General features: G+C 46.8%; 1 protein-coding gene across 3 annotated transcripts in view; it reads left to right on the top strand.

Moving 5' to 3' along the window:
* CAPN9 (calpain 9) overlaps positions 1-14,614 on the top strand; it is a 54,446-nt gene that overhangs the window by 26,009 nt on the left and 13,823 nt on the right. For 2 of the 3 annotated variants that reach the window (XM_030812710.1, XM_030812708.1), the window contains 6 exons: positions 1,373-1,450; positions 5,742-5,902; positions 6,934-7,091; positions 7,255-7,463; positions 12,746-12,782; positions 14,284-14,364. In XM_030812710.1, coding sequence (XP_030668570.1) covers positions 1,373-1,450; positions 5,742-5,902; positions 6,934-7,091; positions 7,255-7,463; positions 12,746-12,782; positions 14,284-14,364 — 724 coding nt within the window. The remainder of the gene's footprint in view (positions 1-1,372; positions 1,451-5,741; positions 5,903-6,933; positions 7,092-7,254; positions 7,464-12,745; positions 12,783-14,283; positions 14,365-14,614) is intronic. The other variant, XM_030812709.1, reaches the window with a different exon arrangement.

Here is a 14,614-nt window from a genome sequence, read left to right as displayed (position 1 = left end):
GCTTTCTAGGCTGTCATCATCCCCGTGGAGGCTCTTGTCCCACCGTCCTCTGCTCTGGCCTTGGCTGCCACCTTCTGAGAACCAAGAAGCGTTGGCAGAGATGAGCTGAGACGGGTTGAGGAGGGAAGAGATTGGCCTCCCTCTCCTGGCAGAAATGGAAAGCACAGAGAAATAATGAAACCAAAATTAGTGAGACAGCATCATGTTGTAATACGTGCAGTGGCCCTCAACTTTGAGATCGTAGCCTATAAAGGGAAAATGGGCCATTTTCTCCCATTTTCTGGGACTCACAGAGGTAGAAATAAAGAAAGCGCATTCTGACTGGGAGCCAAGGCTGGAATGAAGTTTGTCTTCCACTCATGCAGCCTCCATGGATGATGCACGGGGCAGGCGCCATCCTGACCCCCTGACTTCGCTGTGCTGCTGGTGACATGTGAGTAGGGTTGAAGGCACCACATGGCCAGCCTGTCAGGCCAATTATCTGGGTGTGAGCCACTTAGGATAATGGCTCCAAAAGCAAATAGTGGCTGCCAGTTCCACTCTTCTGACCCTCGCCCGAGCACCTGGAGACAGGTCCCTGCTGATCCTCCCCTTGGATCTCCTGAGCGCTCCCCTGAGGTTGAGTCGAGATCACAGGATGAGAGGGAGCTGCCACACTGGCTGTAGCATCACAACAGTGGCGACCTACTTTGAACTATTTGGAGGCAGCTGTGGGAGTCACAGAAAATGCAATGAACTTGGAGTCACAAATCCTGAGTTTGGAGAGTGACAGGCAGCCATTCCTACCCCTACTCTTCCCTGAGAGTGTTTCCATGGGCCTACCTGAGCCCTTTGTCTGCAGGACGGGCACACCTAGCTCACAGAACCCCACCTGGCTTGCTAGCGAGGTCGCATACAGAAGGTGCTGGGTACAGACAACATCAAGCATGGGCAAGTGTAAGGCATTATCACCTTTCCAAGTGTCAGCTTATCCATTAAGGAAGGGCCGAGTACTGTTCCAGGTCACATGGCAAGTTGGAGGCCAAGCACGAAAGTCAGTGGACTTGTGGCTTCCAGCCGGGCTCTTCTGCTACCCCGCGGGCATGCAATGCCTTGTGACTGTCCCAAGATAATCTTCCATGTCGGTGGTTCAGATCATCCTCAGGGGTATTTTATCCATCAGTAGCACTTGGAGATGTACTTTCTGACCAGCCCTCTTATTTAGGGGCCAGTGGCTCACCGGCCGCTACATCCCTGGGTGCATTTCTGGGACCCAGAGAGTAGTCACTGAGCAGGTCTTATTTCCTCCATAACCGTACACTGTGGGTTCCACATCAAGGCCATTGTTGCTCTTCATGACCTCTGCCTGAACACCAATTTTGTTTACTTCCAGTTCTCCGGAGTGGCATTCTGTTGGTCCAGCTGAGCAGAAGCGTCTGTGTCACACTGCTCTAGATGATGGGGAATTCTGGTACAGTGCTTGTTCCTGTATTAACTGCAGATGTGAGCAAGTCCCATGGCCCTGGGGCATAAGGAGCACCATGTTTCTCTCTCGCTTTCCTTTTTTTCTTTTTCTTTTCTTTTTTTTTTTTTTTGAGATGGAGTTTTTCTCTTATTGCCCAGGATGGAGTGCATTGGTGCGATCTTGTCTCACTGCAACCTCTGCCTCCCAGGTTCAAGTGATACTCCAGCCTCAGCCTCCCAAGTAGCTGAGAGTACAGGCATGCACCACCACGCCCAACTTATTTTGTATCTTTAGTAGTGATGGGGTTTCACCATGCTGGCCAGGCTAGTCTCGAACCCCTGACCTCAAGGAAACCACCCACCTCGGCCTCCCAAAGTGCTGGAATTACAGGTATGAGCCACGGCGCCCAGCCTTCTCTCTCCGTTTTTGGCAAACCAAATTCATCTGTCTCAGACCCTTCATATACACCCAGATTAGAGGGAAATTTAATCTCCCTCCTGACTTGGTGGGGGCTTACCCCAGCTCTCGGTTTGTTGAAGAGTCTTCGGGGGATTCCTGCAATCCAATAGAGGAAGAGCCTCTGGTCTCCAGCCTGACACACCTCCTTGGCACTCTTTGTCATCCAGGTTTACACAGTGAATTTGAAGACAGGCAGCCCTGCTGCTCACAGGGTCCATTCCCTCCACACCCACCTTGGTGAGAGGTACCTTTGAAGGCAGCTGCCCTGAGAGCATCTAAAGATATCGGCCTACGTGGGAAGGAAACATTTCTACTCTGGACTTTCCCTTGGCCTGAATCTCTTTGTTTAATTGAATATTTGTATTGGGCCTTCATCTCTAGAATCTTTTTCAGTCTTATTTCTTCCCGTTTGGGATCTAGAAGTTGGCCCTTCTAACCCTGCAAGACCAAATTTCTGGTTTCTGGCTCTATTCCCTTTCGTGTGCTCCAACCAATCAAGTCTTGCCTGAGCTCATCTCTTTCTTGTAACAGCTTTTAAAATACAACGGCCGGGCTCGGTGGTTCATGCCTGTAATCCCAGCACTTTGGGAGGCCGAGGCGGGCAGATCACGAGGTCAGGAGATTGAAACCATCCTGGCTAACACAGTGAAACCCCATCTCTACTAAAAATACAAAAAATTAGCCAGGCGTGGTGGCAGGCGCCTGTAGTCCCAGCTACTTGGGAGGCTGAGGCAGGAGAATGGCGTGAACCCAGGAGGTAGAACTTGCAGTGAGCCGAGATTGCGCCAGTGCACTCCAGCCTGGACAACAGAGTGAGACTCTATCTCAAAAAAAAAAAAATACAACAACCCAAAACCATGAATATTCCAGCTTTTTCCATTCTTTTCCCATAGAACACAGCCTCGATAGTGATTTGTTCTGCCTTCTGTATTTTTACAGTTGTCTTAGTCTATTTGGGTGGCTATAAAAAAATACCATAGACTGGGTGGCTTACAAAGACCAGGAATTTATTTCTCACAGTTCTAGAGACCAGGAAGTCCAAGAAGATGACACAGGCAGAACCTTTGTCTGTGGAGGGCCCTGTTTCTGGTTATAGATGGACCCTTCTCCCTCTGTCCTCACATGGTAGAAAGAGGGCAAGGCAGCTCTCTGGGGCCTCTTTTATAATGGCACTAACCCCATCCATGAGGGCTCCACCCTCACAACCCCGTCACCTTCCAAAGGCCCCACCTCCTGACACTACTACTTTGAGGGTTAGGATTCAACATATAAATTTAGGGGAGGCCACAAACATGCAGTCCATAACAATATGCAACAGATTTACCCAATGTTTTGCCACTGCATAACATAGATATCCATTTTCCAGCTCCAACAGTTCCATGTTCCCTCTTGCCCAACTGCTAACATATTTTAGAATTTTGTTATGGCAGTTCCGTAATTCAAGGCACCAATGACTCAAGGTAACACTAGCTGCAGTAGTGAATCAGCCCCAAATATATAAAGCCTCAAACACCGTAAAGTTTTTTCCTCACTCATTGTGACAGTCCAGGGAGGATGTTCATATTCTGTGGGTAGCTCTGTTCATACAGTGGTTCAGGGACCCAAACGCCTTCTATTGTGTGACTCTGCCATCTTCTAGGGTCACATCATCATCTGCACATAGCCAGCAGAAGAGAAGAATAAAATAAAAAATGGAAAAAGACACTCACTTTCTAAAAATCTTGACTCAGAAGTAAATGCGTCACGGCTCACATTCTACTCCCAAATGGAAGGAGTGGGGTGCAGTCCTGGTCCTGTGCTGCTGACTGCCAGCCATCTCTGCCTCAGCAACCATGAGGGTTTAGGTTCCCCAGATTTGTGGAAAACATACAGGGTGCTTGAGAGATTCCCAAGCTGTCAAATTAGAAATTGCAGATAAACTTTGAATTTTGAAGTACAGGGGACTTTGAGTTAGGGGGTTACAAGAGAGGAGCAAAAACTGCAGGAAGAAAGCTGAGTTCTGGAATTAGTACCATCACACTAATTGCTACATATGAGCAGGAGGTAGAAACCAGAGTTTGAGGGGCTACCTGAGGTCAGGCTAGTGGAAGGAAGGTCTGGTGCAGACGGTGGGAGAAGCCAGGCAGAGGAAACTCGGAAATTCACAGCAGGAGGCTCCACAAGGAACAGTGTCCATGTGAGGGATCCATTGCCCTGCCCCTCTTGAAGGAGCTGCCCCAACACCTGGGCTGAGCCTGCCCAAGGTGATGGGTGGTGTTAAATCATGCACTCTGTGCGTGGAGCCCTTCCTCCTGGACTCCTGACTCTGAAGCCCTGTGTAGCCTCTTTCCATCCTTCACCTGCTCTAGGATGTACCTCCTGCAACTCTCTTCTCTCCCCTTATATATGAATTCCCTCTTCTTCTGAATCATTCACCTTAGCACTCCAGCACTATCATTTCTCCTACCTGCAAAGAAAAAAAAGCCTCTCCAGACCCACTCAAGTGACCGACCTAGCTCTCTCCTGTCCTCTACAGCAAGCCCCCCAGTTCCTCTTCTCCCTTACTCTCTCAACTCCACTCAGCTATGAGTGTGCCCCACCATCCCACTGACGCTGATCTTGCCAGGGACGCCACCGACTCTCACTTTGCTCGATCGGATCATCTTGATCCATCAGGAGCCCTTGACGTGCTGGATTGCCGGGGACCACACGCCCTGGTGGTCCTCCTCCTACCTGAGCTCCTTCTCAACATCCTTTCCTGGCCCCCTCTCATCTCCCTAACCTGTTAGCACTGAGGTGTCCCAGGACCCCATCCATGGTGCCCCTCCTGGCTGTCTATTCCCACTCTTTAGGCATCTCGTCTGGTCTCTTGACTTTAAAAACTATCTTTACACTAATTCTCAGGTTTCTATCTTCAGCTCCTTTCCCCAGGATTCCAGAGTCACATATTCAATGGTCTACTTAACATCTCTCCTTGAATGTGTAATAGACATCTGAGATTCACGTGCCCAAACCTGACCTCCTAAGCTTCTCTTTCAAACTGCCCCATCACAGCCTTCCCCATCTCCATCCTTCCAGTCACCAAACATACTTATTCCTTTCATTCTCTCCTTCCCCCCATCCAGTACATTAGCAAATCCTGTAAAATTTACCTTCGGAATGTGTCTCAAATCTGGCCACTGTTCATCACCTCCCATGCCACAAGCCTGGACCGAGCCACCCTTGTCTCTCACTTGGACACCAGCACTAACTTCCTAGCTGCCTCTCTACTTCCACCTGTGTCCCCAAAGTCTGTTCTCAACACAGCAGCCATGGAGCATGTGACTTCTCTGTTTACTGCCTTCCAATGGCTCTCCATCTTCTGAGTCAAAGCCAAAATCCCTATACCTACTTGACCTACTATGATCTCTTGATCTTATTCCTTACGGACGCCCCGTGCCTTCCTGGTGTTCCATGAGCACCTCAAGCACCTCTCTGCCTCGGGGCCTTGCTGTCCATCTGCCTAGGACCTGGTAGTTCAGGTCTCCACTCAGAATGTGCCCCATCAGTAAGGCCTTCCCTTCCCTCCGTGTTTAAAATAGCATCCCACCCATACCCTCCCATCCTTCAGCCCAATTTGATTTTTCTCAGTAGCACTCAACATCTACAATCGATCTATATTTTTATCCGGTTTTTACCTTTTTAACCCTTATTTTACTTTTGAAAAATTTTCCATCTCCCCACACTTTGCAGTCCCCCCACTCCTTGTGGACAGGAGCAAGACGATTTAATGAATAAGTGAATGATTTAATGAATGAGTGAATGGATGATGCCCTCACCATTGCCCTCCTGTGCATCGTTTCTCTCCACTTTGTCGCAGGATGGCATTTAAGGACTTCAAGGCCCACTTTGACAAAGTGGAGATCTGCAACCTCACTCCCGATGCCCTGGAGGAAGACGCGATCCACAAATGGGAGGTGACGGTCCATCAGGGAAGCTGGGTTCGCGGCTCCACGGCTGGGGGCTGCCGCAATTTCCTGGGTAGGTAGGCTGCCTGTCACTCTCTCTGCCACTCCCAAGTGTCCCTTCCAACCCAGGACACCAAAGGACAATGGCCGGGTCCTCAGAGAAAGCCTGAAACATAGTAAGATTTCAAAAGTGACTGGGAAAAAAAGGCTGCAAAGATTTAGTTGGATAAGAATTGTTTGGGGAAACCTCCTTTGTTTTACCACTTAGGTTATTTTCCATTACAAGTAATGGAAAGCATGACTCATGCCAGTTTAGCAATAGAAAGGATTTGTTATCTCACATAATTGAAGAGCTCAGAGGAAAAGTAGGGTGGGCTTCAGGCACAGTTCTATCAAAGCCCTGGTTCCATTTGCTTGTAATTCACTATTCTGCCCTCTTTTCTGTGTTGACTTCATTCTCTGTCTGGCTTTCTTTATAACCACAGGAGGGCTGGCAGCAGTATGCAGGGCTTCCTGAGCCCTCATTCACATGAAGAGCAAGAGCTCCTGGGGGTATCAAACAAAAGTCCTCAACTTCCCTCTAATTGGAAATTCCTTGAATCAATATTGTCCGGTGAATGCTATGCATCGATTGGCTTTGTCCAATCCTCAGTGGCAAGAAGGACTGGCAAAGACCAATCAGAATTCATGCTGGAGCAGTGATCGAGGTCAATCCTACTCAAACTGCCCACCATCAAGTAGATGACAGGGGGGCAACCAGAAGTCCACTGCACTCTCCTTTGAAATACTAAGTGGAAAAAAAAAAAAGATGGAACAAGCTTTGGCAGGCTAGACCCAGAAGAATGTCCTTAAAAAACTGCATAGGAAATGGTTAAAGAGAAGGTGGAAATGAAAGACAGGATACTTTGCATTCTCGTTGGGGATTATCAAAAGTAGGGTAGGAGGGCTTATTGAACAGGGAGAGAAGGTATTACTTTCTCATGTTTGGTAGGATATATAATGAGGGCGGATAGGTGTGCGTGTGTGTGTGTGTATGTGTGTGTGTGTGGTCTTTGTGGGTTTTTCTTAAAAAGGGGAAAATAATCTACCTCTCCCAAATGACAGATACCTTTTGGACCAATCCACAAATAAAATTGTCTCTGACTGAGAAAGATGAGGGGCAGGAGGAGTGTAGTTTCCTTGTAGCCCTGATGCAGAAAGATAGACGGAAACTCAAGAGATTTGGTGCCACCGTGCTGACAATTGGCTATGCCATTTATGAGGTAGGTGGGAACCACATTGCATTTCAGAGTTCTCCATCTGAGTTCTAAATTCGCAGCTCCTCCTCAGTCTCACACCTGAGACTCAACCAAGAGTCCATGAATTGCATCTGAAAAGCCAAGAGGAACTTCCCTAGGAAACCCCTCTCTTTCTTGCCCATTGCAGTGCCCTGACAAAGACGAACACCTGAACAAAGACTTCTTCAGATACCACGCTTCTCGGGCCAGAAGCAAGACGTTCATCAACCTGAGAGAAGTCTCCGACAGGTTCAAGCTGCCCCCTGGGGAGTACATCCTGATTCCCAGCACTTTTGAGCCCCACCAGGAAGCTGATTTCTGTCTGAGAATCTTTTCAGAGAAAAAAGCCATTACCCGGTGAGTCAGAGGAACAGCTTCCAGAATCCCACTTCTTTTAGTGGTTAATTCACACAGAAGTCACCTGGGAACTGCTGGAGCCAAGACTCCATTCTTCCCTTTTCTGTGTGTACCTAAGAGGCAAGGCAGGACAGTTTCTTTCTTTTATTTTATTTATTATTAATTTTTTTTTGAGATGAAGTTTCACTCTTGTTGCCCAGGCTGAAGTGCAATGGCGCCATCTCAGCTCACTGCAACTTCTGCCTCCCAGGTTCAAGCAATTCTCCTGCCTCAGCCTCCCGAGTAGCAAGGATTACAGGCACCCACCACCACATCTGGCTAATTTTTTTTGTATTTTTAGTAGAGACGGGGTTTCTCCATGTTGGCCAGGCTGGTCTCGAACTCCTGACCTTAGGTGATCCACCTGCCTCAGCCTCCCAAAGTGCTGGGATTACAGGAGTGAGCCACCGGGCCAGGCTGCAGGACACTTTGTTAACTTATCTGCAAGGCAAGGCACATATCCCTTCTAGCTCTGCTCCTCCCTCCCTCAAGCAAACCATTGAAAAGTTGCTCTTTTCTACTAGTCCCAGAGTCATGCTCACAAGACATTCTTGGGTGGAGACCTTCATTTTTCAGACCCTATTACCAAGAAGCTTCTGGGATAAGAGCCACAAGCAGGGATGCTAGACATTTCTGGGCATGATGAAGGGGGTGGCTATTGCAAATTTCAAGAATGACATGTTCTTTCAGCTCCAATTTAAATAAATGTTGGCAAATCTGCCTCTCATTTTACATGCCCAATATTCCACCACATTTTCCTCACAGTGTCTTAGCAAAATTATTTTATATCAGTTACTTCTATGGAAAATGTTTCCCATTACTGCCCATTCACCATTGGTTGCTCTGTGGCACAGGGGGAAAAATGGTTCAAGATAGAGGAATCCATTTCTTTTCCCAGTGACGATATTCTAAAGATTAAGGAGAATGCTAAAATCTGCTAATTCTGTATTTAAGCTAGATAAGTGTCCAACAAAAGATCAATCTGCACAGAGTTAACAAGAGAGACAGCTGTGAATATATGACTCACTCTAGCTTCATCTTTCGTTTAGTGAGAGAGGATTAGGTTGGTGGCATGCATTGAAAAGACTCTCAATTATGAAGTCTAGTGGGGTTTCCCAAGCTGATTACAAAAGGCATGGTTCTTTCTCTTGGCTAAATAGATGCAGAAAAGTCTTTAATTTTTAAACACTCTCCCGGAGAATTTTTCTCCAGCCTTCTCCCAGATACTAGTACAAGATGGGGATGAATATCCTAGTATCTGTTCACACAAAAGTACCCTGTATGAGATCCATGCAGATTGACATCTCTTATGGGTGGCAAGAACAAGAGAGACCCAAGTTATGCCAGCGCCATGCCTCTTGTTCTCTGTCTAATTAGTGGGGTGAGCTCAGGGTCACTGACATGCATAAGGTGACTTGTACATGGCAAAAAAACTCCATGCTCAATCTTGCTCTGAACAAGATACTTTAATCTGCTATGATGTCGAGTATAAGAATCAGCTCTGTAGCTTGGTAACAAAATTCACACTGAGCTCTGTTTGCATTGGTTTAGCTCTCAGACAGGCTCCTGATTAAACAAACAAAAGTTCTGAAAGGGTTATGTTATGGATGCCCAGGGGATGAGGAGGAAAGGGAGGACTACTCCCATTTGATGTTAATGTTTATTTGTATTCCCTTTGACTTTGTATCAGTTTTTGAGAGCCCTTCAAGTTTAGTCTATAAGACTGTATTCTTCCAAATGTTTTTAGCATCATCAAAAGCTGAAGCCTGCTCCTCCTCTTAATATTACTACTATCCAAATACTACAAGTCCCCCTAAATATGTGAATAGCAAAAAAACATGATTGCATCATTTTTCCTCTTTTTCCCTAACGTAAGCACAGAGACACCCATCCCTCCCCAACCCCACCAGTGGAATCAGGAATTTACATCTGTAAGGAGAGGCAGGAGTTAGGGATGCAGCTTCAAAAGGTGGTTTTTAGGCCAGGCACGGTGGCTCATGCCTGTAATCCCAGCACTTTGGGAGGCCGAGGCAGGAGGATCACCTGAAGTCAGGAGTTTGAGACCAGCCTGGCCAACATGGAGAAACCCTATCTCTACTAAAAATACAAAATTAGCTGGGCATGGTGGCACGTGCCTGTAATCCCAGCTACTCGGGAGGCTGAGGCAGGAGAAACACTTAAAACCCAGGAGGCAGAGGTTGCAGTGAGCCGAGATCATGCCATTGCACTCCAGCCTGTGCCACAGAATGAGACTCCGTCTAAAAAAAAAAGGTGGTCTTTTTGGTTCTGATTCAACTTTGTAATCTTTTAAAATGCACCCCCTCCCCATTGCCTACCACTCAACAGGCTGAATGGTCTCCAACAGATATGTATCTCCTTTGAAGATGCAAAGTTCATGGAGAGTGAATGTGTAATGCAACTGCACTGTTTATGGGTCTTTGGAGGTGCTACTATTCTATAAAACACTTTTATCAGTTGCCCTTGTTAAAGTACACCAAAGAAATAAGGAGTGACTGCCGGCCTAACTTCTTTTAGTTTCATAAATCCAGAATTCACAAGTTCTTGGTGATGGATGATATAGTTTGAATATGTGTCCCCATCAAATCTGAAGTTGAATTGTAATCCCCAATATTGGAGGTGGAGCCTGGTAGGAGATGTTTGGGTCATGGATGTGGATCCCTCATGGCCTAGTGCTATCCTCGTGATACTGAGTGAATTCTTGTGAGATGTGGTTAATAGTATGTGGCACCTGCCCCACCCCTGCTCCAGCTTTTGCCATGTGACATGACTCTTCCCCCTTCTGCCGTGATTGTAAGTTTCCCAGGCCTCCCTAGAAGTCGAGGAGTTAAGTTAACTTCTAGGGAATACACCATGCTTCCTTGTAAAGCCTGCAGAATTGTGAGCCAATTGAACCTCCTTTCTTTGTAAATTAGTCTTAGGTATTTCTTTATAGCAGTACAAGAACAGCCTAATACAGAAAATTGGTACAGAAGAGTGGGGCACTGTTATAAAGTTAACTGAAAACGTGGAAGTGACTTTGGAACTAGATACAGGCAGAGGTTGGAAGAGTTTGAAGGCCTCAGAAGACAGGAAGATGAGGAAAAGTTTAGAACTTCTTAGAGGCTGGTTAAATAGTTATGGCCAAACTGTTGATAGTGATATGAACAGTGAAGTTCAGGCTGCCAAGGTCTCAGATGGAAAGGAGGAACTTATTGGGAACTGAAGCAAAGGTTATGTGTGTTATGCCTTAGCAAAGAACTTGGCTGAATTGTGTCCATGCCCTAGGGATCTGTGGAAGTTTGAACTTCATAGTGATGATTTAGGGTATCTGGAAGAAGAAATTTCTAAGCAGCAAAGCATTCAGGATGTGACCTGGCTGCTTCTAACAACGTATACTCAGATGTGGGAGCAAAGATGTGACTTAAAGCTGGAATATATACATTTAAAAGGGAAGCAGGGCATAAAAGTTTGGAAAATTTGCAGCCTGGCTATATAGCAAGAAAGAAAAAGCTTTTTAGAGAGAGGAATTCAAGCAGGCTGTGGAGCAACCACTTGCTGGAGATATTTACATAACTAAAAAGGAGCCAAGTGCTGTAACCAAGACAATGGGGAAAAGGCCGCAAAGGCATTTTAGAGACCTTTGCAGCAGCACCTCCTCCCATCACAGGCCAAGAGGCCTAAGAGGAAACAAATGGCTTCATGGGCCAAGCCTAGGGCGCCACTGCCCTGTGCAGCCTCAGGACACTGTTACCTGCATCCCAGCTGCTCCAGCTCCAGTCTTTGCTCAAAGGCACCAGATACAGTTTGGGCTACTGCTTCAGAGAGTGCAAGAGTGCAAGCCATAAGCCTTGACAGCTTCCATATGGTGTTAAGCCTGCAGGCACACAGAGTGCAAGACTGAATGAGGCTTGGCAGCCTCCACCTAGATTTCAGAGGATGTATGGAAGAGCCTGGATAACCAGGCAAAAGCCTGCTGCAGGGACAGAGCCCTCACAGAGAACTTCTACTAGGGCTATGCAGATGGGGAAATGTGAGGTTCGAGGTCTCGCACAGAGTCCCCACTGGGGTATTGCCTAGCGGAACTGTGGGAAGGCGGCCATCATCCTCCAGACCCAAGAATGGTGGATCCACTGGCAGCTTGCACCTTGAGCCTGGAAAAGCCACAGGCACTCAACAACCCATGACAGCAGCCAAAGTCACAAGGACAGAGGTTCCCAAGACCTTGGGATCCCACCCTTTGTACCAGTGTTCCCTGGATGTAGGGCATGGACTCAAAGGAGATCATTTTGGATCTTTAAGATATAATGACTGCCCTGCTGGTTTTCAAACTTGCATGGGGGCCTGTAGCCCCTTTCTTTTGGCCTTTTGGAAAGGGAATGTTTATCCAATGCCCATACTCCCATTGTATTTTGGAAGTATAAAATGGAATTTGTATATCTTGGAACTTGATTTTGATTTGACAGGCTCACAGGTGATGGGACTTGCCTTATCTCAGGTGAGACTTTGGACTTTGGACTTTTGAGTTAATGCTGGAATGACTTAAGACTTTGGGGGATTATTGGGAAGGCATTATTATATTTTGCAGTGTGAGAAGGACATGAGATTTGAGGGGCCACGGCAGAATGATATAGTTTGAATATGTGTCCCCACCAAATCTGATGCTGAATTGTAATCCCCAGCGTTGGAGATGGGGCTTGATGGGAGGTGTTTGGGTCATGGGAGTGGATTTCTCATGGCTTGGTGCTGTCTTCACGATAGTGAGTTTGCATGAGATCTGGTTGTTTAAGGGTATGTGGCAACTCCCCCACACCACCCTGCTCCTGCTTTTTCCATGTGACTTGCCTGCTCCCCCTTCACCTTCTGCGATAATTGTAAGTTTCCTGAGGCCTCCTTAGAAGCAGAGCAGATGCCAGCACTGCGCTCCCATAAAGCCTGTAGAACCATGAGCCAATCAAATCTCTTTTCTTTATAAATTACCTAGTCTCTGTTATTTCTCTATAGCCATGCAAGAACGGTCTAACACAATGGCTGTTGCTCTTATTGGCATTCTGAGCAAGGTCTGAGTGACTAAAGATGGGGGTGTCAATGCATGGGGTCTGCAAACTCTGTGAAATGGAAACAGCACTGAACAATAAGGGATTCAATGGGACAGAACCTTCCCACGGCTCTGGGCTCTTCAGCTCTGCAGATCCCAATGAGAAGTTAATCCACAATTGAGGCAGTGTGTTTTTCTGCCCCTACAGGGATATGGATGGAAATGTAGACATTGACCTTCCTGAGGTGAGTCTTCTGATGTTGCTATGGAGTATAGGATTCAGGTGATGGTTCTGGAAACCTTCCTTCTAATCACAATGTCATGTAAAACTCTGCAGTTCAGGGAATGGTTATATGTGATCAAGTAAGCATCTATGATTCTAACCTCCTGGAGACCAAGATGTGTGTCTTCTAGTCTGTGATCTTCTAGTCCACAAGGACCGGGCATGGGAGTGAGGTGGATGCTTGGTATAAAGTTCTGTTCGATGTCATCTTCCTCTGTGCTACTGTCAACTGAAATAACAAACAGAGACACTCTCTAAAAGAAAAGCTATTTATTTGGGGATAAAGCACTGCAATGGGAAGGTGCATGCCATAGTAAACTATGCACATATTTGGGGAGGTAAAGGAGGACAAAGGTTTTTAAAGAAAAATTGAGAAGGGTTACATAATTGTTTTAAAATAATTACCCTTGGCTACGAAGATCAGTAACAAAGGTGAAGCCAGTCTGATGTTGGACAGGCAGTTGCTAGGCAGAGGTAGAAGTATTTTTGTGTATGGTTGCAAGGGCCTCTGTGAAAGGTTGTGGTTTTTGCAGCCTTTTGTGATATTTTTGTTATCAGGCAAATAAGCATGAGAACCTTCTGGCCTTCCCGAGCTCTATTTGTCAGGGTTTTCTTAACATTAGTGACTTCATTTTGATTCAATAACTTTCAACTACCAACTCCACCTGAGAGGAGGCTGCCACTTCAGAAGGGGGTAGACTATCTTTTAACTGTATTTTAAGAAAACTAATCAATGAAAAGAAAACCAGAGAGGCAGGGAGATGTTTTTTACTGTGGACTCAGTGGAACATCTCCCCTACATTATGTGTGTGTGGAGGGGGAGACAAAGGGTTGGTTTTACCCTCGTCCAAGAGCTGGAGGACTCTCAAGAGGACCTGAGATACTATAGCTGGAAACAGTCTGACACATCCAGGGACAGCAAAGATCTGCTTTTAGGAGGGAATTTGTTGTTCCATGCTGGCACACAGCTTATTAATGGTGCTAAAAAAACCAAAGAAACCAAAAATCACCCAAAACATTTACTGAGCTCTTTCTGTATACCAAGCCCAGAGCTTAGCGCTAGAAACAGACTCTTGCCTTCAACGATTTTACCAGCTATCAAAACAGATGATGAAGTAAGTCATTCCAGTCTAGGGTGGTAAGAAGTAAGCCAGAGGAAGAGCAGGAAGCATGAAAATCCAATGGCCAGGACCTAACTTAGGCACGGGTCAAGGTCCTTTGGCCTCCTTGTCTGTAAGACAGAAGGGCTCCACAGGTCCAGCTAATAAAGTCCTTCTAGTTTCACCTTCTGAAAGAGCCTTCATGAGAAAATGTTCCTCGCGCTACAGGATGCAGCTTGTGCACACTGCCTCAGGAGGGTGACATGGGGCTGGGCACAGAGGGTCCTGGCTTCTTTCCTGCTATTTTTGTCATGTTTCTTTTTTGTGGATCATTTTGTGCAAGTTTCTTTGGCTGTTTTTTAGCCTCCAAAGCCAACTCCACCTGACCAGGAGACAGAGGAGGAGCAGCAGTTTCGAGCTCTGTTTGAACAAGTCGCTGGTGAGGTAGGACACGCCCCTCTTCCATCTCCCCGCCAGGCTGAGGGCCTGGACCTGGCTTCCTAGCAAAGGGCTGCAGTCGTGGGGTTGGTCGGCAATGTCATCCTGAGGCATGATGGAGCTTGTTGCAAAGTAAGACCAGCACTGATCATTGAAGGCCCAAAGACCACCCTGTTTACAGCATCTCTTACACAGTCTGCAGCTGTGGATGGGGCCAGTGAGCCCAAAGAAGCTCGGAATGGGCCCAGACGCTTTG

Source organism: Nomascus leucogenys, chromosome 5, assembly GCF_006542625.1.
Source record: "Nomascus leucogenys isolate Asia chromosome 5, Asia_NLE_v1, whole genome shotgun sequence".
Taxonomy (NCBI): Eukaryota; Metazoa; Chordata; class Mammalia; order Primates; family Hylobatidae; genus Nomascus; species Nomascus leucogenys.
The sequence above is the reverse complement of the archived record's forward strand: the minus strand, read 5'-3'. Positions and strand labels throughout refer to the sequence as shown.